Genomic DNA, 21,344 nt, shown 5'->3' on the forward strand with positions numbered 1-21,344 from the left:
TTTAATCCCTATGTACACAAACTGTAGGTTATACAATCATGCATCCTGGATCGCAGTGGGGTCACCCATACTGTACTTTACAACTCTTATCGTAACAATGCAGAAGATACCTAATACAGTGCGCATGGTGACACAGATGAGACATCATTCATTGCAAATATTGGATAGTTCAGGTATATACACACATTTCTCAACATAGAAATCACGTTCCACTAAGGAATATTTTACTAAATCAATTCCAGTGGAAAATATATTGACAACTTATTGGAAGGTTTAACTCTCCTAGTAAACAAATCCCTCCCTTTAATGAGTTTGCAATTTTTGTACAGTACCACAAATTAGTGGCATAAATATACAGGCGGTCCCGACTTACATACGACCCCTAGTTACAAACGGACCACTGGATATTGGTAATTTATTGTACTTTAGTCCTAGGCTACAATAAACAGCTGTAACAGTTATCACAGGTGTCTGTAATGAAGCTTTATTGTTATTCCTGGTTCTTATGACAAGCCAACATTTTTAAAATCCAATTGTCACAGAGACCAAAAAAGTTCTGGCTGGGATTACAATGATAAAATATACAGTTCCAACTTACATACAAATTCAACTTAAGAACAAACCTACAGACCCTATCTTGTATGTAACCCGGGGACTGCCTGTAAAGTCTAACTTTTATTAGTACATTAAAAAATAAACATTTGTTAAAATCAAGCAACATGGTGGACGGGCAAAGTCTATTACTATCCCAATCTTCATTAATCTATGTTTTAGCCACTGCAATGTCCCGGTGATTTAGACAGAGCTAGCACATTTTTTACATTCTTTTATAATGGACTTCTTGTTTTTAGCATTTGTTCATTTTTTTATATCATGATACAAGTTTTTTTTATACTTTATTTGTGGTGCTGTGCAAAACACTCAATATAGCAGATACATTCCAGTTTGGTAAAGTCCATAAGACATCTCTGTAGTAATTGAATATATTCCATGTCAGATATACCTCCATGTCAGAATATCTTCACATTTATGTGTAAGAGAAGGTATAAAATGTCCATGTAATGACTCAATATGATAAAGAGAAACATAGACTACACGTTAGCATGTGTTCACATATAATAGTAGTGTGTAGCCAGCAGTTTTATGAGTGTGTCTGGAGCCAGACACAACTGATAACATTATGGTGTGCTAGATGCCCCCATCTTGCACCAATAGGAATACTTTAGCTGGATTAAAAAATGTTTTTTTGATTAAGCTTCTGTATAGATATAATGAGATATATATTGTAACACCTGTGGCATCTTTTGAAATAATGGAAATCATGGATGAATATACCCTTAAAGGGATCCTGCCATTAAAAGAAACCCACCCAAAATAAATACTTCATAAAAGCTTTGATTAAAAAGCATTGGCCTGTCACTAGATGCCGCCAAGGCTTTTGATAGTATAGAATGGGAGTACTTATGGGCAGTATTAGAAAAGCTAGGGTTTGGTCCCAATTTCATACAGTGGGTCCGGTTGCTATATAAATCACCGGTGGCGAATGTGAGGGCGAACGGGGGGGTCTCGGAACAATTTCAGTTACAGAGAGGTACAAGGCAGGGGTGCCCCCTATCGCCCCTTTTGTTTGCTCTTGCTATTGAGCCCCTGGCTTGCATAGTCCGACAACATCCAGCCTTGAAAGGGTTCAGTTATACAGGGGGGGAAGAAAGGATTGCACTGTATGCGGACGATGTCCTTTTATTCTTGGCGGAGGCGCAGACGGCAATGCCAATAATAATGGAGGTGCTGGAGCACTTTGGGAGCTTCTCCGGTATCCGGATTAATTGGCCGAAATCGGCGTTGCTTCCTCTATCCAGCAACTGTCCGGAACTGCTGCAGGTGGGGGAAATTCCAGTGGTGGAGGAATTTAAATATTTGGGAATCCGGGTTACTAGGAACATATCGGATTACGTTGAGTTGAATTTAGTGCCACTGCTAAAGGAGGCACGCTCTAGGGTCCAGGTATGGAATAAATTACCTATATCGGCCCTAGGTCGGGCAAATTTAATTAAGATGATCTTAATGCCACAATTTTTATATATTTTACATAATGCTCCGGTGTGGATACCGAAATTTTGGTTCAAAAAGATCCATAGCCTGTTTCGGGATTTAATTTGGAAGCAGGGTGTGCCTAGAATAAAATTAGAGAAACTGCAATTACCTAAGCATAGAGGGGGGTTGGCAGTCCCGGATGCGTGGGCATATTATATGGCAGCTCAATGCCAGCACTTCGGAGGATGGGAGAGACCGGGTGAGGAGTCCTGGTGCCCGGTGGTAGTTAGGCATTATGGGGGAGCGTTGGATCCAGTGGCTGTATTAGAGGCGGGTAAATTGGGGAATAAAGGGAGTCGATACCCAACACTAGTATTGATGCAAAAAATCTGGAAGGTCTACAAACAGATAATGGGGATAGGATCTTGGACAAAAAAGCATTGGCCTTATCCCTAAGTGGCTCCTTTCCATGGCTGCAATGTAAAAAAAAAATAATTTGTAAACTTATATGCAACTCACTTGATGTGAGTCGAATTATATTACTGACAGGGTCTCATTGACAGGTCTCACTTCTACTAGTACTTAGGGTACTTTAGTAAATACTGTGTCAAATGCTTTACAAAGTGCCTTGCTGCAATGATTAGAGAGAACTCTGAAACATCATTCAGCACTTCATGTCATGTGACCATTGTGATGGTCATTTTCAAATTCCACCCCATGTATGTATCTGATCACATGAAATCATAGTATGTGTCCATAGAGGTATTGGGACAACTAGAAGTCAAGAAGGCATGCTGTGATTTCATCGTATACATGAGGTAGATGTTACAAATGTTACGGGGTAAAGGACCTTAGATGACATCACCCTGTTCACATGACACGATGTGCTGGATGGAGAGAAGCATGAGGCATGGAAAGAAGCCGCTAGAATGGGTTGAGGATGCCATACACCCTCTGACTTGCAGCTGTATGCCAGGTAAGAGATCAAAGTTGATTTTATGTGAATATGAGGAAAACATTTTTAGCTAAAAGAAGATTGGCATTTAGTTAATTGGGCTCAATGTAAAAAACTGGCTGTATTTGTGAAAAATGTGCTAAAAGGTTCAAGAGTCAGTTAAAGCAAAACATTCTATATATACAGTATAAGCTGCAGGTAAAGTAATAGACAGAGTAGTATATCACAAGTAGTATATAATAAAGTGCAAATAAAGATAATACAAATGTACTGGGAATAATTACAAAAAAAGCAGCAATATGATCTGGAAGAACAGATTAATATATGAATGTAAGGTACAACTAAAAACGTATTAACTGTATTAATCAGGTATATTAAGAACTGTGCTCCTGATCTTAATACACAAATCTTCAGGAGAACTGGTAGGCTTGTGCCTGACGTGTGCCCTTTAAATCCCAGAATTAAAGGGTAATACTACATTTAGCCAACCACAGTTTCCCCATTCAGCTAGTCACTTGTTGTTTCTGAAGCTGGATTCATAGTGATAACCATCATTACCAGGCCAGCTTTTATTTCAAGGGGTGTTCAAGATTTCAAAAATCTATCACCTGCCCTCTGGTCGTCACTGCTTTTGCCACAGACTTTTCACATGATCAGTCATTTCTGATGAGTTGTGTTTATATTCATTTCCTGCTATGTCTTTCATTTGTGACCTCATGTACAAGATTTTGGATAAAGCAAGCTGCTTCCAGACTCTTCGCATACTAAGTGTATATTACACCCATTAAAACTCATGTTAATGATGTTCACTATAAGATATCAATTAAATGGAACACAGAAGGGCAGTGACATTTTATAGTGAAGTTAATGACATACTGCTATATAGAGAGGACAATAATTAGTATAGATAATCAAGTAATGGTATTAGGAGAGGATGATGATACCTATAATGATGCCACATTGAGTCATATAACGTATGTTCTAGAACATAGAGAGGAATAATATAGTTAATGATAATAATGACATAATAGAACAAGTAGATGCTAAGAAAAAGTTAAAAAAAAACGGTATGTTAGCTAATAATGTAGGGGAACATTGGGAAGCATGGTTATGAAGAATATCATAGTTGCATTTAATTCTTGACTGCATTGCTTTAATAAAACAAAGTATATATTCCGATTGTGTTCCATATATACTGTATGCCGACTACTAGATCACTTCAAATCCAACCTGTCCACAAAGTGCATATTATTACTGTATATTGTGTAGCTTTGAGGCAATTCTTTAATAACATACAACATTTCATGGCCAACTAATATGGTGAAAACATCTGAGTGAACATCAATGGATCTATTGACACACTGAGGCTCATTTACTAAGGGTCCGTCGGACGCATTTTCGCCAGGTTTCCCGATGATTTATGTTTTGTTCCGAATTGCTCCGGGATTTTGGCGCATTGGCGCCAACGTGCACGCAACAGAGATCGGGGACGGGCCATCGGACAGCCCAAAGGATTCAGACAAAGCGCAGGATTTAACATTTAGAAATGTGTCGCAAGACACGCGCTTACATGCATCGGGAAGGAACAGGTGAACTCCGGCGGACCTTGGCCCAGAAGGGACGGATGCAGGAACTGGAGTGCACGATCTTAGTGAATCGCGGCATACCCGAATCCTTACCGGATAAGTAAATGTGCCCCAGTGGGGCAGATTTACTTACCTGGTCCTGTCGCAATCCTGTGGTGCGTTGTCCGACAAGGATTCGGGTCTCCCGCGATTCACTAAGGTCGTGCGTCCAATTTCCTGCATGTGTGGTTTCTGCGCTGAGGTCCGCTGGAATTCACCTTCTTCTTCCTGGTGCATGTGAGTGCTGATCTTGCGACACAATTTCCTTTTTAAATTCCGCAGTTTGTCTGAATCCGTCGGGTTGTCCGACGGCTCTCCCCCTGATTTCTGTGACATGCAAGCCAGTGCCGAAACCCGATCGTGTGTGACAAAAACCCGGGGCAATTCGGCGCAAATCGGAAATATTTGGGAAACCCGACAGAATCGTGGTCCGCTGACCCTTAGTAAATGAGCTCCAATGTAATTAAAAATATATACAGTTGGGGAAATTTATCAAGAGCTGCCTGACATATAACTGCGTGATAACCTCCCGGGCCAAAATATCTCTATATTTTTTTTTTTACGGATACATAGAATATGCTGGTGTCTTATTATGACTTAGAAACCATAATGCTGCTGGTTTATCTGTATAAAATATATCTAAAACTCCCTTTTTCTCTCCCCAAAGATGAAAATGACTACAATAACATGCTCTTTATAGTAGCTAGAAAACACATTGTGGTTTACATTTCTGCAACATATCATTCACTCATATGAATATCATAGAAAGTAAATGTTTATTCTTCAAGTAAATAAAAATAGGCTTTTTAGATGTTACATGTCACCATCACATGGTGGAGTCTTTCTTTTGCTGATATGAAGAGACATGGCACACTACACTACACATATGCAAACAGTGTGGTTACCATCAGTGGAAATGTAGGAAAATTCTGGGTGTAAAGTGCTCAATCAACTCATAGACTTCGTTTTCTCCTTAGAGGGTGGCTATGACCCTCTTGCTACCCGCTATTTGTTCTGGTGGGAAAGCCAAGGACTCTTAGTAGTATATTTCTGGCCTCAGCTTCTGATGTTGGGTTACAGGACAATCCATTATTAAAGGTTTCCAGTTTCCAACAAGGTCATTGAACCAACAGGTAAAGTAGAAAACACACCATCTTTTCACTGCTGTGCGAGTTACTTGGCCCGAATCACTTGTGGGAATAGTTTTTTCCACAAGAAATCGCAAGATATTAAGATGCTATTTTGATACTGATTTTCTGTGTACATCAATGGTCATATACTTCAGGGGGTCAGGGGCTCAGTAGCCGTTAGTCAGTACAGAAGGCACACTTAGACATTCTTCTCCTGTTTTAGGCACAAGGAGCATTTGTGCTGTGGTGGAGCTAATATTCGCTAATCCCTCTTCGGATCACCACACTGAACATTTCTGAACCGGATTCATGGGGGAATTTCTTGGACAGTGGAATACTCTTCCAAATTCTTCAAACTGTGAGACGCTGCCCATAACCCTAAAAGAAGTAGACAGAGCTGGTGAGACACTAACATAACAGACCTCAATTTTGTAGAGCAACAATGTAAGGTAATGATGGTTACAAGGTGAACAAACATGTGAGGTTGTGTTCAAACCTTACTTGCAGTCTCTGTTCCATTACTGAGAGGTATAGAATGGCAACATTCTTAATCCTGCAGATCTTAAAGGGGTTGGCCACTTTACAATACAATTGTATTTTTGTAATATGTGGGGAGCAGGTTACTGGGTAAATTATTAATTCACACCCTTTAAATGTTCTACATCTCTTTCTTGAAATGTAAGGTAAAAATTGCCTGTTACAACATTAGCCAGCTACTTCTGTCCATACAATGAACGGAGATGGAGGGTCATGTGATTTCTAATGTCCATATCCAGCAATGACTGCTGGATGAGGTAGAAGACATTCCTGAAGCAAAAGGATTTACTTTACATTTTAAGAAAGTGATGCAGAAATTTTAATAGATGTATATTGTAAATGACCTGATATCCTATCTCCACACATTGGCCCACACAAAAACAGTGCAAACTGCATCTAGTATAGTGTGTAGAGTGCGCCAGATTCATGAATTGTGGCGGATGTTCTTTGTGAATCTGGCACTCCCCGCACTGCTCCAACATCTTTTGGTGCACCTTTAAATTAGAGTGTGCAACACAATTCTGTTGGACAATGCATAATATATGTGTCGCACGGTCCGACTGTGCACAGGAATGCCATTTTCAGTGCAGAATATAGTGTTGTGTCAGGTATAGTCACTTTATAAATACATGTGCAGGCATTTGACACTAAAAAGAATGTGCAAAGTCAGACAAAAAACTGGTGCAGGGACTTTAATAAATGTGGACCATTGTGACCAGCACCTGTAGGTTTGTATTAGAATCATGTTTTCATAGACATGCATAGAGAAATTGACTTTTGGTTTACTGTTTAGATAAACAAGGCACAAGCAATATTTTTTTAAGGGCATGGTGTGGCAACTTAGACTATGCCCACTTTAAATGAAGCCACAGCAATTTCGTAGCTGAGACAACATACAGAATACCTACAGAGTAAAATGTATTATTTGCAAGTAACATGCAAGACAACCTCACTGACTTCAATACATTTTAGCATTTCCATCAAATACATATTTATATTGCCTATGAAGTTTTGTTACACCTCAAGTGTACTATAGATATTAAGACATTGGGGCAGATTTACTTACCCGGTCCATTCGCGATCCAGCGGCGCGTTCTCTGCGCTGTATTCGGGTCCGGCCGGGATTTAATAAGGCAGTTCCTCCGCCGTCCACCAGTTGGCGCTGCTGCGCTGAAAAGCATCTGAACGCGCCAGAGTTCACCGGCTCGGGCTGAGTGAAGGTAAGCGCGTCCCGAGCAACACATTTTCAGTTCTTAAATGCGGCGGTTTTTCCGAATACGTCGGGTTTTCGTTTGGCCACGCCCCCGATGTCCGTCGCGCGCATGCCGGCGCCGATGCGCCACAATCCGATCGCCAAAATCCCGGGGCAATTCAGGTACAATCGGCGCAAATCGGAAATATTCGGGTAACACGTCGGGAAAACGCGAATCGTGCCCTTAGTAAATGACCCCCATTGGTCCACATTTAACAAGAGTAGTGCAATTTTCACTATGTGCTGTTTTCCTTACGAGTGTGCAGAGTGAATACTGGCGTACAATAATAATCTTGTGCACCCTACAGTGTTTGGGAAGTGCAGCTTTAACATGCACCAGGCACCATTTGTGGCGCAGCGGACACAGTGCAGCCATGGCGCATACACTTTCTAAACGCATGTGCAAGCAGTTTGCATGTTCTTTTCACTGCAAAGTCAGACAGAAATCAGTTGACATATGGTTTTATCCAATTGCAATCCTTCCTTATGAGATTATAGCATACAATGTTATGTATGACTTGATTTAGAATGCTATAAAGGCAGGGGCGCCCCAGCCATAAGGCGACTTGAGAAACTCACCTCAGGGTGGCAGCACTGGTGCTTGATGGAGGGGGCAGCATCTTGGGGCAGCGCTGCCCCCCTCTGTAAAATACTATCTGGCTGCGACCCGGACCTAGGCCAGTGAATTTGCATGTTATCCTCACCTTCGGCTTATTCTCTCCACGGGCCCGTCTTCTTTCTGACCTTGGCGCACAAATCATGACGTCATGCGGGTGATGTTATAGTTGCGCGCTCGCGGGCCGGGAAGAAGACAGTGAGTAGCAATTCTGCCTTGCAGCACTGGGGTCCTGGGTTCGAATCCCAAACAGGTCAACATCTGCAAAGAGTTTGTATGTTCTCTCCGTGTTTGCATGGGTTTCCTCCAGGTACTCCGGTTTCCTCCCACACTCTAAAACATACTGTTAGGTTGTTTAGATTGTGAACCCCATGGGGACAGGGACCAATTTGTCATGCTTGTGCAGCGCTGCGTAATCTGTGTGCGCTATATAAATAAAGAATTATTATTATAAGACAGAGACGCGGAGAGAAGAAGCAGAAGGTGAGGATATTGTGGTTTTTTTTTCAGGGGCCCTGCTATGGATATTTAATTAAAGGGGGAGGGGACTCTGCAGAGGACATAACATTAAAGGGGAGGGTTCTGCAAAGGACATAACATTAAAGGGGATGGCTCTGCAGGGGACATTACATTAAAGGGAAGGGCTCTGCAGAGGACATTACATTAAAGGGGGGCTCTGCAGGGGATGTTGCATTAAAGGGGAGGGCTTTGCAGTGGACATTACATTAAAGTGCAGCTCTGCAGAAGAAAATTACATTAAAGAGGAGTCCTGCAGGGAACGTTACATTACAGGTGGAATCTACAGGATACATTTAATTAAAGATGGGACTCTGCAGGGGACGTTGCATTACAGGTGGAATCTGCAGGATACATTTCATTAAAGGGGGGCTTTACATGGCACAATACATTAAAGTGGGGCTCTGCAAGAGACATTACATTAAATGGGTGACTCTGCAGGGGACATTACATTAAAGAGGGGACTCTGCGGGAAACATTTCATTTAAGGGGGGACTCTGCTGGGGACATTACATAAAAGGGGGTCTCTGCAGTAGACATTACATTAAAGGGGGGCTTCACAGTGGACATTACATTAAAGGGGGGGTTCTGCAGTGGACATTACATTAAAGGGGGGCTTCACAGTGGACATTACATTAAAGGGGGGGTTCTGCACCGAACATAACATTAAAGGGGGACTCTGCTGTTGACATAACATTCAAGGGGGTCGCCGTTGTGGAGATTTCATTAAAGGAAGGCCCTGCCATGGACATAACATTAAAGGGGGAACTCTGCAGTGGACATTTCATTAAAAGGGGACTCTGCTGTGGACATTACATTCAAGGGGGAACTCTTCTGTAGACATTTTATTAATGAGCGGCTTTATTTCCCTTCCTAGGCTTATACTCCAATCAATAAGTTTTTCCATTTTTCTTGTGGAATAATTAGGGGCCTTGGCTTATACTTGGGTATATACAGTATGTATAGTAGTAAGTATATACAGTATGTATATATACAGAATGTATATACAGTGTGTATATATACAGAATGTATAGTAGTATGTATATGTACAGTATGTGTAGTAGTATGTATATATAGTATGTATAGTACTATGTATATATACAGTATGTATAGTAGTAGGTATATACAGTATGTATAGTAGAATGTAGTATGTATATATACAGTATGTATAGTAGAATGTATATACAGTATGTATAATAGTATGTATATATACCGAATTTATAGTAGTATGTTTATATACAGTATGTATAGTAGTATGTATAGTAGTATGTATATACAGTATATATAGTAGTATGTATGTATAGTAGTACACTTAGGTATAGTAGTATGTATATATATACTGAATTTATAGTAGTATGTATATACAGTATATATAGTAGTATGTATGTATAGTAGTACACTTAGGTATAGTAGTATGTATATATACAGAATTTATAGTAGTATGTATATATACAGTATGTATAGTAGTATGTATATATACAGTATGTATGGTAGTATGTATATACAGCATGTATAGTAGTATTTATATATACAGTATGTATAGTAGTATGTATATATACAGTATGTATAGTAGTATGAATATATTGTATGTATAGTAGTATGAATATATACAGTATGTATAGTAGCATGTATATACAGTATATGGTAGTAGTATAGTAGTATGTATATATACAGTATGTATAGTAGTATGTATATACAGTATATATAATAGTAAAAATATACAGTATATATAGTAGTATGCATATATACAGTATGTATAGTAGTATTTATATATACAGTATGTATAGTAGTATGTATATATACAGTATGTATAGTAGTATGAATATATTGTATGTATAGTAGTATGAATATATACAGTATGTATAGTAGCATGTATATACAGGATATGGTAGTAGTGTAGTAGTATGTATATATACAGTATGTATAGTAGTATGTATATACAGTATATATAATAGTAAAAATATACAGTATATATAGTAGTATGCATATATACAGTATGTATAGTAGTATTTATATATATAGTATGTATAGTAGTATTTATATATACAGTATGTATAGTAGTATGTATATATACAGTATGTATAGTAGTATGAATATATTGTATGTATAGTAGTATGAATATATACAGTATGTATAGTAGCATGTATATACAGTATATGGTAGTAGTGTAGTAGTATGTATATATACAGTATGTATAGTAGTATGTATATACAGTATATATAATAGTAAAAATATACAGTATATATAGTAGTATGCATATATACAGTATGTATAGTAGTATTTATATATATAGTATGTATAGTAGTATTTATATATACAGTATATATAGTAGTATGTATAGTAGGTATATAAAGTATGTATAATAGTATGTATATACAGTATGTATAATAGTATGTATACATACAGTATGTATATAGACATTATAGATGGTACAGATCTGTGACATCTTAGATGTTTGGGGCTATAGAAATAGGTGTATTATAGTGTCCCCTTTTCGGTAGACCTTTCTTTTTAGACAAACAACAGAAAAGGGAACACTATGAGGAGGGGCTGCAGGAAAGGGGGCATTTTAGACTAAGGGCTGCTGGAAATGGCACATTATCGGGCGGGGAGCATGTGTCACTGGCTTCTCTAGATATTCTGTGATCCGTAGGTTCCCCAATTCATTATTACCACTAAGCACAGTATATAACTCCTTGACCTTTTGTGAGTGGGGCCTGTTTCTATAATTCGCCTCAGGCAGCAGAGACTCTGGGTACACCCCTCTATACAGGGTAGGAGTAGTCAGGATTGTGTTCTGTAATTTTGCTACCATTACATCTGGCATTATTAGTCTGTCTCTTTCTCGTTCTTTGTATTACGTACTATTATATTTTTGCTACTACCATATTTTTCGGACTATAAGACGCAATGGACCATAAGACGCACCTAGGTTTTAGAGGTGGAAAAATAAGAATTTTTTTTTCCCCCCAAATAGTGTGCTAAAACATTTAATAAAGTAACAGTAAAGTAACAGCGCCATACGGGGTGGTGCAGCCATGTTTCTCTTTGGAGAGGGGTAGGCGAGCAGCCCTCACCCCCTCCTCTCCCGGGCATCGTGTGCCCGCCGTGCTACGTACGGGGGCACACATTCATGTGAATGTAGCCTAAAGGGACTGTGTAGGGGATACTTTTATTAGGGGTCATTGTGTGACATTTGGTGAAGTTATAATAGTGTACTGTGTTCGGGGAGAATAAATGGGGAGACTTTATTAGGGGACATTTTATGGGACACTGTTACCTGGTGCTGAAGGATGACTCCGGTGCCGACACTACAAGTGTTCTGTCAGATTCAGCTCTATACAGAACACTTGGTGGTCGGGGGAGTGTTGTTCCTTTGACCCAACACTAATTGGCTAGGGCTTGGCTAGCAGCAAGCTCAGCAAACCAGTGTTGGGGGCAGAATTAGTGATGGGAATTACAGCTCTTTAGATAGAATTATGCTGACACCTAGTCAGGGGGTCTCAAGAGTTACCAGGGCTGTATAGGTATGAGTATATGTGACAATGGTCACAAGAGCTTACAATCTATGAGGAGGAGGGGACAGGAGGTGACAATGCTTGTACAATGGCCACAAGAGCTTACAATCTATGAGGAGGAGGGTACAGGAGGGGACAGTGCTTGTACAATGGCCACAAGAGCTTGCAATCTATGAGGAGGAGGGGACAGGAGGTGACAATGCTTGTACAATGGCCACAAGAGCTTACAATCTATGAGGATGAGGGGACAGGAGGTGACAATGCTTGAACAATGAACACAAGAGCTTACAATCTATGAGGAGGAGGGGACAGGAGGTGACAATGCTTGAACAATGAACACAAGAGCTTACAATCTATGAGGAGGAGGACACAGGAGGTGATATAGACTGTAAGCTCCTGTGACCTTGCACAAGCACTGTTTGGGAATTGTTCAGTTTCACACACCTGTGAGAACAGCACAGCAGGCACAGGAGCAGAGACTCCAGTACTGGTCACATTTCCTGTCCCATCTTTAGTGTTATCTGATGCCCCTGCAGCACCAGCAGCTGGAACTCTGGGAGAAGACAGTGACCTGTCCGGCATCAGTCACGGTGAGAGCTCCGTGCTGAGGGGGCGTGGCTTCTGCTTCCCTTCATCAGATAACCTGGAAGTGGATGTCACAGCCAGTGTACACTGTGTGGAGCGGAGCTCAGCACTGCCCCTGCGCTTACTGCCATGTGCCGTCCTCCATTCCCTCCTGCAGTGGAGGGCTGACACGCGGGCACATCTACATTCGGACTATAAGACGCACCACTGTTTTTTCTCCATCTTCTGGGGAAAAAATGTGCGTCTTATAGTCCAAAAAATACGGTATATGTGAAATTAAATAAAGATTGAGAGATTTATATACAAGCTCTGTGCAGTGCTGTGTAATCTGTGTGCGCTATATAATTGAAGGAATTATTATTATATTTTTCTAATTTGGATCAAGGCTTCTTCATTTTGCTTTGTTTGGATTTTTTATTTCCCTGCTAAGTCAAGTGCCCCTTTTAAGGAATATTATTTTCCCTCAAATTATGTCAAACTTCTGGCACATTTTGCTTAGTTGATCTTCCCCTGTTGCTTTTTATAAACATTTCTCATGGCAATTATTGTGGGAGTGGAATCATCGTAATCACTGATGTTTTGATAAACCTTTTGCAAGTAGCAATAAAATAATGTGAGTAATCTGTGACATTATAAGGAGACGACACATTCAGTGGGATGCGTTCACTTTCCAGGCATGAAATCAATGATTACTGTAATTGTGTATTAGTCATACCGGTAATGTTCAGGAGCGTGTTTATCAGTCAAGACTTGCAGGTATATAGACTGGGACCTTCTCTTTATACACCAGTTCTAGAAAAAGAATGTTTAAAATAAACTTATTCATTTCTTATTTTTGCTTGATAATCACAATAACCAAATAATACCCAACATTATGAATATACACATCAGAAAAAGCATCAGAATTTCAATCAATGAGAGTCTGGTTCCTGAGATTGTTGTCCCGTTCATTGTGTTTGGCTATACTAAGCTCTCACTGGGGACACAGGCGTTGTGTTACATGATGTGTGTAGGAAGCAGTTATGCTGCCCATAGGAGGACTTACGTTTTTGTTATTTTTTAGAATGATTGGACTTAGTGGAATATGGATACTTATGCATGAGGTATTTAGGGAAGAAGCAGGCACCTGGCATTCTATCTGTAATGGAGGGGCCAGTCCAGTCACCAGATCTCAACCCCATTAAGCTGTTGTGGGAGCAGCTTGACCCTATGGTACTCAAAAAGTGTCCATCAAGCCGATCCAATTTGTGGGAGGGACTTCTGGAAGCATGGGGAGACATTTCTTCAGATTACCTCGGCAAATTAACAACTAGAATGCCAAAGGTCCGAAATGCTGGAATTGCAGCAAAGGGAATTTTTTTTTTGACAAAAGCAAAGTTTAAAGAGAAAAATTATTATTTCAAATGAAACCTTGTCAATGTCTGGACTACATTTTCTATTCATTTTGCAACTCATTTAAACAATAAAAGTATGCATTTTCATGGAAAACACAAAACTGTCCGTGTGACCTCAAACTTTTGAGCGGTAGTGTATATGTGCAGCTCTGGTACAGTGGTGAGAATTTGTTTTCATATACTCATGGGCTTCTGTCAAATCATTAATGTGTGATATGAGGAAGGGATAACACTATCTATCTCTACTGTATTTATGTCACAGGCGGACCACCTCTGTAATAGTGGCTGCTACAGGGTCTGCCAAGTGGGGCCCAGTCCGTATTTGGAGTTGAGTGACCTCTGCCATGGCCATGTATAGAAGAGGCCTTTACCTTTAGTGAGATTAGTGGGAAGCAGAGTCAGACTCTTATGAATGAGTAGATAATGTTTTGAATTAATGAATAAAGTATTTTTATAATTTTGCTCTCAAAAATAATACAAAATCTAAACATAAAACAGGAAAAATAAATAAGTGTATATTTCTAACCTGTGCGAATGCAATAAAAAACAGCTGGTCGTGAGTGTATTTCAGGCGAGGTAATGGACGTTCTGGACCATTTTCTCTAACCCACTTCTGGTATGCCTAAAAAAGAAAGCTGTAAACTGTAAAAACCTGTTTTTGTTGAGTAAACATTGGATAGTGCAAATATGACAAAAAAAAGTGTTCATTTATCATAGGTTTTTTCATTGATGTATTTTGACAGGACACAGCAATTGAGCAGATCAATACATTTGCTTCTCTAGATAAACAGGATATCAGTCAATAATACATTTCAAAACAATAATTACATAACAGTAATTGATGAACATAAAACTAAAAATTAACCCCTTGGCTCCATTTTGCAAGTAACTTACTGCAGACAGATGTACATTTATGTCCAGCATCTAGAAGAAGAAGCAGCAGGTGTCAGCTCTATATCACAGCTGACACCACACTTTAACACTTGCGATCAGCACTGCCTCTCATTGCAGGTGTTAACCCCTTACATGCCATGGTTATGTGAAAGGGGAAACTGACTGTAAATTGTCTGGTCATGTGTCTGCTTGCTTGCTTGTGTGTGTTGGACTTGAACCAGCAATCAGAGCATCACTGGTTGAAGCCAATTGTGCATAAAGTAGAAAAAAAGTGAAAAAAAAGTTTAAAACATTTTTAAAATAAATGAACAACGTATAAGTTCCAAACATTACACATTCCCATAGAAACAGAACTGGCTGGGCACTGGGAGCTAAGGCTAGTACACTCCAAAGTAGCATCTGCATTTAATTTACATATTACTAAAATAAAGTTTTTATCAAGTTAGATTAGGTTCCAGTATTATTAAATTACAGATTAGGGCAGAGGCAAGCAGGAGGAATCTCCATCGGATCTACTTCTGATGGTAGATTCCTCAAGGTAGGGTTCCTTTAAGGCCAAAACTGGCTGAAGAAGCAAGATGTTAAAGTAACAAACACTGTGATAGCCAGCCAAAGGAGACACAATAACTCTGCATTAACATTAAATATTATAGCAATTATGACAATGTCAAGGGGGATATATTCTGAAACATAACATACTTACATAATATGCTAATTTAAGGCCACCCATATCTGCAATATTCTCTCCCATAGTTAGTCTTCCATTTACCTGGAAAACATACAACAGCATTTTATTACTTTTTAGAAAGAAGGATTGCAATGATTCCAATCTGTCTACTGATTCCACACACAGCAACAAACATCTTAGATGATAAGTAATGTAACTGATGGACCCAGGATTGGATTTTCTCCATTTATCCTGCACAGAACACAACAATCATACCCGGGAACATTAAACCATATGTATATTTATTGTGAGATTACAAATCTGGCTATGCTAACCTTATTGTAATATATTAAAATACTAGAATTACTCTTCAGGCAAATGTATAGATTGCTAAACCTATAACTGTATAACTTGCTGTGTGACGATTTACAATACATTGCATTGCTAGTAAGCCATGAATATACATGGAATCTACTCCCCAGGACAAACTTAATAACTGTCTGGCTGTGCGCAAAATATAATATTTGTCTTTGTGTGCTAGATGTAATAATACTACTTTATGCATCATCCTCTTATCCCCAGGGGCTTTGTATTCATGTGTTTGAGGTACCTGGCGCATAATTCTATACCAATCTCGTAATTGGCACTGCTACAGAAAATGTACTTTATAGAGAATTTTAGACCTAATCATGTCCCACAGTTTATGACACTGAAGTTAACCATAAAGTTGAACTAATGAAAGAGGAAGTGAATTTTGCTTATTTTAAGGGGTCTGAAGTACTTGGCAACAAATAAACAGTTATTGATGTTTTAAAAGCAGGAAAATGGGTGTCAGATGTTGAGCATGTTTGACAAGGAACAAACTATGAAGGTGGTCCATGGAATCACAAGCTGTGAACTGGTGGCAGCCAGGGATATTCTTTTGCTTAATTTTAATTTTATCCACAGAATAGATGCGGTTCTTGAGAACGGATATCAGCTGACCTACTTTCGATGACCTTCATTCCTTTCACCTGTCCTAGGACTACCAGGAGAGGGGTGGGAGGAATGTTTTGGTTTCAACATGTTCAGTATAATGGTGAAACATGGAGACATTCTTAGGCCAGCAGCCGTGATATGATGATATCATTGCAAATGTTGGCTTCAGAGCTGCTCACAGAGATGGCAGTGTGGAGAGTAGAGCAGCGGTGAGGGAAGAGGAGGGATGACAATAAGGCATATTTCATGGTCATAAGAATTTAGACCCTTTGCTCAGTATTGAGTAGAAGCACCTTTTGAGCTAGTACAGATATGCGTTTTCTTGGGAATGATGTGACAAGCTTTTCTCAACTGGATTTGGGGATCCTCTGCCATTCTTCTTTGCAGATCCTTTCCAGTTCCCTCAGTTTGGATGGTGAATGTTGGTGGAAGCCATTTTTAAGTCTCCAGAAATACTCAGTTGGCTTTAGCTCTGGGCTCTGGCTGGGCCAGTCAAGAAAAGTCACAGAGTTAATCTGAAGCCAATGCTTTGTTATGTTAGCTGTGTGCTTGGGGTCATTGTCTTGCAGGAAGGTGACATTTGGCCCAGTCTGAGGTCTAGAGCACTCTGGAAGAGACTTACATCCAGGATATCTCTCTGCTTTGCTGGATTCATCTTTCCTTCAACTGCAATCAGTCGTCCTGTCACAGCAGCTGACTAACAAACCCATAGCAGGATGCTGCCACCACCATGTGTCACTGCTGGGATTGTATTTGGCAGGTGATGAGCATTGCCTGGTTTTCTCCACACATACCACTTAGAATTAACACCAAAAAGTTCAATATGCATTTCATCAGACCAGAGAATCTTATTTCTCATAGTCTGGGAGTCCTTTTTGTGTTTTTTGCAAACTGTATGCGGCTTTCATATGTCTTGGACTGAGGAGAGGCTTCCAGTGTCATACTTTGCCATAAAGCCCTGACTGGTGGAGGGCAGCAGTAATAGTTGACTTTGTTGAATTTTCTCCCATCTCCTTACAGCATCTCTGGAGCTCAGCCAGCCACAGTGATCTTGGGGTTCTTTTTTACCTCTTTCACCAAGGGTCTTATCCCATGATTGCTGTCTCTGAGCTCCTTGGGCAGTTCCTTACACCTCACAAGTCGCATGTGCTCTGACTTCCACTGTGAGTTCTTATATAGACAGGTCTGTGCCTTTCCTAATCAAGTCCCATCAGTTTAATTAAACACAGCTGGACTCCAATAAGGAAGACCTTCTCATTACAGTTTAGATGGAAATAGCATGTGAGTTAAACAAGAGTGTCACAGCAAATGGTCTGAACCCCTATGACCATGTGATATTTCAGTTTTTCTTGTTTAATATATTACAGCAAAAATATCTACATTTCTGTTTTTTTTCTGTCAAGATGCGGTGCGTACATAAATGAGTAAAAAAAACAAAACTTTTTTGATCTGACAAATTTGCTACAATGAAACAAAGAGTGAAAAATTTAAAGAGGTCGGAATGCTTTTCGTACCCACTGTATGCTTGATTTACTTAGAACTATAATAACCTATTAAAACAACTTTCATATGATTCTCAATTGATGTCAATTGAATTCATATTTTATGACAACTGAAACCCTGAACTCTTCTAGGCAAGTCATGACATGCAGTGTGTTCTCACCCGCTGGTTGTACACAGTAAAGTTTTCATACAGATCCACAATGCATTCTGCTTTCTTTAGGAATTTGCTATAGGATTCTTCTGTCCACCAATGGATGAGATTCCCAAATGAGTCATATTGGCCTCCTACAATGAGTTAAGAAGAAAGAACTAAAGCATAACACAGCACTTACCGATAAGATGAAATCTGAAAAATGAAATCTATATTTTGGGATAAAATTATCTGGAATTAGAACCTAGATGTATTGTTGTACAATAGGTTTCTGTCACTGATAACTACTCCTAACAAACCACTAAATATACACAAATACAAAAGCAGATGTTTTTGTCTTTTATAACTGAAGTCATATTTTCTACATTTCCTAATCATGGGAGCCAGTCTAAACAACATTGTATGATTTGCTGATGGATGATATCATCATATCTTACTATTTAGCATCAGATAACTGATAACTTAGGTGGAAGGAGTAAATGTATTTAATATCATACATACAGACTAACTGGACCATAAGTATCTGACAGTGAATGGTCTGCTTTATATATTATTGTATTATTCTAAAATCACTGTACATTTAAATTTCTCTATACCCTGACAAAGATGAAAATGTTTCTTAGAGAAAATGAAAAAGTTACCCCAGTCATCATATCCATGTGTGAGCTCATGCCCAATAATGGTGCCTATGCCGCCATAGTTTACAGATCTGTAGATATTTCAAAAGTGACATTGTCTAAAACATATTTTTGCAAATGTGGGCAATTTTAGGACAGATACAGATGGTTTAATTTGAAATCACTTACTGAGGAAAATATGGATCATACAAGGTAGGTTGCAGGATACCAGCAGGAAACACTATGGAAGACCAAGGTGGCATACATTATACAAACAATGCTAGAAGTAGCATAAAATATATCAGGTATTGCATCTCACTACTCACCCATTTGGTTCTTGTTTGGGAGGTAGTAGGCATTAAGGGCCTGTGGAGGGAGAAGCCACCTGTAAAAAATTATGGTGCAGATTTATAAGAAGTCTGGTAAAATAGAGTTAAAATAGACAGTCTTATGCTGCATAAGATTTAGCAAAGCTAACATACAGCAACGCACACTAAAAAACACATAAGACCTGTGAAACCTATTCTGAATTTTGCATTGGGGCCCAGTGTGCTTCTGCCAGTTAGACAGTAACTTTCTCCATCCAAACTGATGATTCTTGGTATTTCAGAAACTGCACGTATAGAAAACTGATGTGTTCTTTAAGATATATTTGTAGGTGGCTTGTAAAAGTATGTGCAGTGTGCAACTTTCCCATTAGCCTAACTAACTTTTCTGCTTTTCCACAGTAGTGGAAGTTTGGTAGTAAAGCACATGCCTTTACAGATGCTTGTTTTTGTTCTATTAGATGAATATCTGTGCTAGTCTGCCAAATATGTATGTTTTCCTCTATGTAGAAGTGTTTTTGAATGAAATTGACCTTCTAGACCATTTAGGCTTGGTGCAAAGATCGTAAGGTATTTAATATGTTATTTAGCAGCCTAGGAACTTAAAAAGCTAAACCTTGGAAGATTTTTTTTTTCATTTTAAAAATGAATAGAGTAGGTAATAAAAGTAAATGTTTTATTATACTTCATTAAAGGGGTTTTTTCCACAAAGACAAGAGATTCGTAAATATACTCAGGATAACAAAATAACACTTTCTCTAATTCACTGTTATTAACAAAAATACAGCATTTCACAGATATAATTCCAACCTGTCTCTATAAGTCCTGATGTACACAATTTTGGTTGCCCATGGTTCAGATTCTTAAACTTCTGACTTTAGGGTCGGGAGGGCATATTGTTCTCCTGTCTGACCTTGCACTGAGCTCATCCCCACCCTTACATTCCAGGAAGAGCCCACACAGAGATTTCCTGTCAGCGTGTGAGGAGAGTAAAGCTACAAGCTGCAAACAGCTAAGGTCTTTATCCAGGGGAAGGGGAGGGAGGCACATCAGATCTGACAGTGTGTGTAGTTGAGATGTCATCTCTCTTTCTATATGTATAGTATATATAAACCTGTACCCTGATCATTGTCAGCACACGGCATCTTACACAACTAGAGGGATCATAATGTGTCTACTTAGAGAATCTCCGCTCACACTCTGGAATCTTACACTGACCATCACTGAGTGATAGGAGCTAAAACAGCAATAAAATAGAGAATTTTCTCTCATGGGAAAAGTGATTTTTTTCTCTGATACTTCTTTGTGCTGCAGTAAGCATCATATTATGTATACATCATAGAGATAATGAAAGAAGGCTAAAGAAGGTGGTGGGTGTCCTTTGTGTACCCCTCCAACCTCTGATATGAGGGTAATCATCACATTAAAGACTGATATGAAGCAAGCAATATACAAGATGGCACGGGAAGTTCAAGAAATACACAAACTGCTTCCATAAGGTAAAATGGGAATGATAAAAAAGGACATAGGAACATATTTCTTCAGTAAAATATATTATGAAGTTTACTGTTACCATCTATACCCGTAATTTAAAAAAAAAAACATTTAATTATCCTTTAATAATTGGAAAGCAAATTGCATTGCCTGTTTTAGTTACTTTTCTATGGAATACCAAAGGGTATACATACGCTGACTTATCCACTTCTTGGCGGATCTTCTTTACTGACTGCTTGATGCTGAACCGTATGCTATTTAGAATGTTCTTGAAATAAGTCTTCTCATGAACGTCAAACTAAGAGATAAAGGTAGAGAGGAAAATAGCGAATCAGAAAATGATAAGAGAGCTGGCCATTAAACAAACAGAGCTAATCAGAATAGACATCGGCAAGTAGAATAGATGTAAGAAATAGTGTATATGATTAGTATCTCACACATTGCACAAGAAACATGTTAGGCAATTGTCTCCATGAGAAATATAAGGTATAAGGGTATAGGGCAGCGATGGCGAACCTATGGCACGCGTGCCAGAGGGGGCACGCAGAGCCC

At 39.2% G+C, this 21,344-nt stretch overlaps 1 protein-coding gene across 2 annotated transcripts in view; it reads right to left on the reverse strand.

Annotated features, from left to right (window-relative positions):
* The window catches only part of ECEL1 (endothelin converting enzyme like 1), a 65,867-nt gene continuing 44,523 nt past the window's right edge, over positions 1 to 21,344 (reverse strand). For both annotated transcript variants that reach the window (XM_072142478.1, XM_072142479.1), the window contains exons 10-18: positions 20,987 to 21,090; positions 19,299 to 19,357; positions 19,162 to 19,213; positions 18,997 to 19,064; positions 18,365 to 18,489; positions 15,760 to 15,825; positions 14,689 to 14,784; positions 13,484 to 13,560; positions 1 to 6,122 (exon numbers count right to left, since the gene is read on the reverse strand). In XM_072142478.1, the coding sequence (XP_071998579.1) occupies positions 6,023 to 6,122; positions 13,484 to 13,560; positions 14,689 to 14,784; positions 15,760 to 15,825; positions 18,365 to 18,489; positions 18,997 to 19,064; positions 19,162 to 19,213; positions 19,299 to 19,357; positions 20,987 to 21,090 (747 nt within the window). In that variant the 3' untranslated portion in view covers positions 1 to 6,022. The remainder of the gene's footprint in view (positions 6,123 to 13,483; positions 13,561 to 14,688; positions 14,785 to 15,759; positions 15,826 to 18,364; positions 18,490 to 18,996; positions 19,065 to 19,161; positions 19,214 to 19,298; positions 19,358 to 20,986; positions 21,091 to 21,344) is intronic.

Source organism: Engystomops pustulosus, chromosome 3 (genome assembly GCF_040894005.1).
Source record: "Engystomops pustulosus chromosome 3, aEngPut4.maternal, whole genome shotgun sequence".
In the NCBI taxonomy this organism is placed as follows: domain Eukaryota; kingdom Metazoa; phylum Chordata; class Amphibia; order Anura; family Leptodactylidae; genus Engystomops; species Engystomops pustulosus.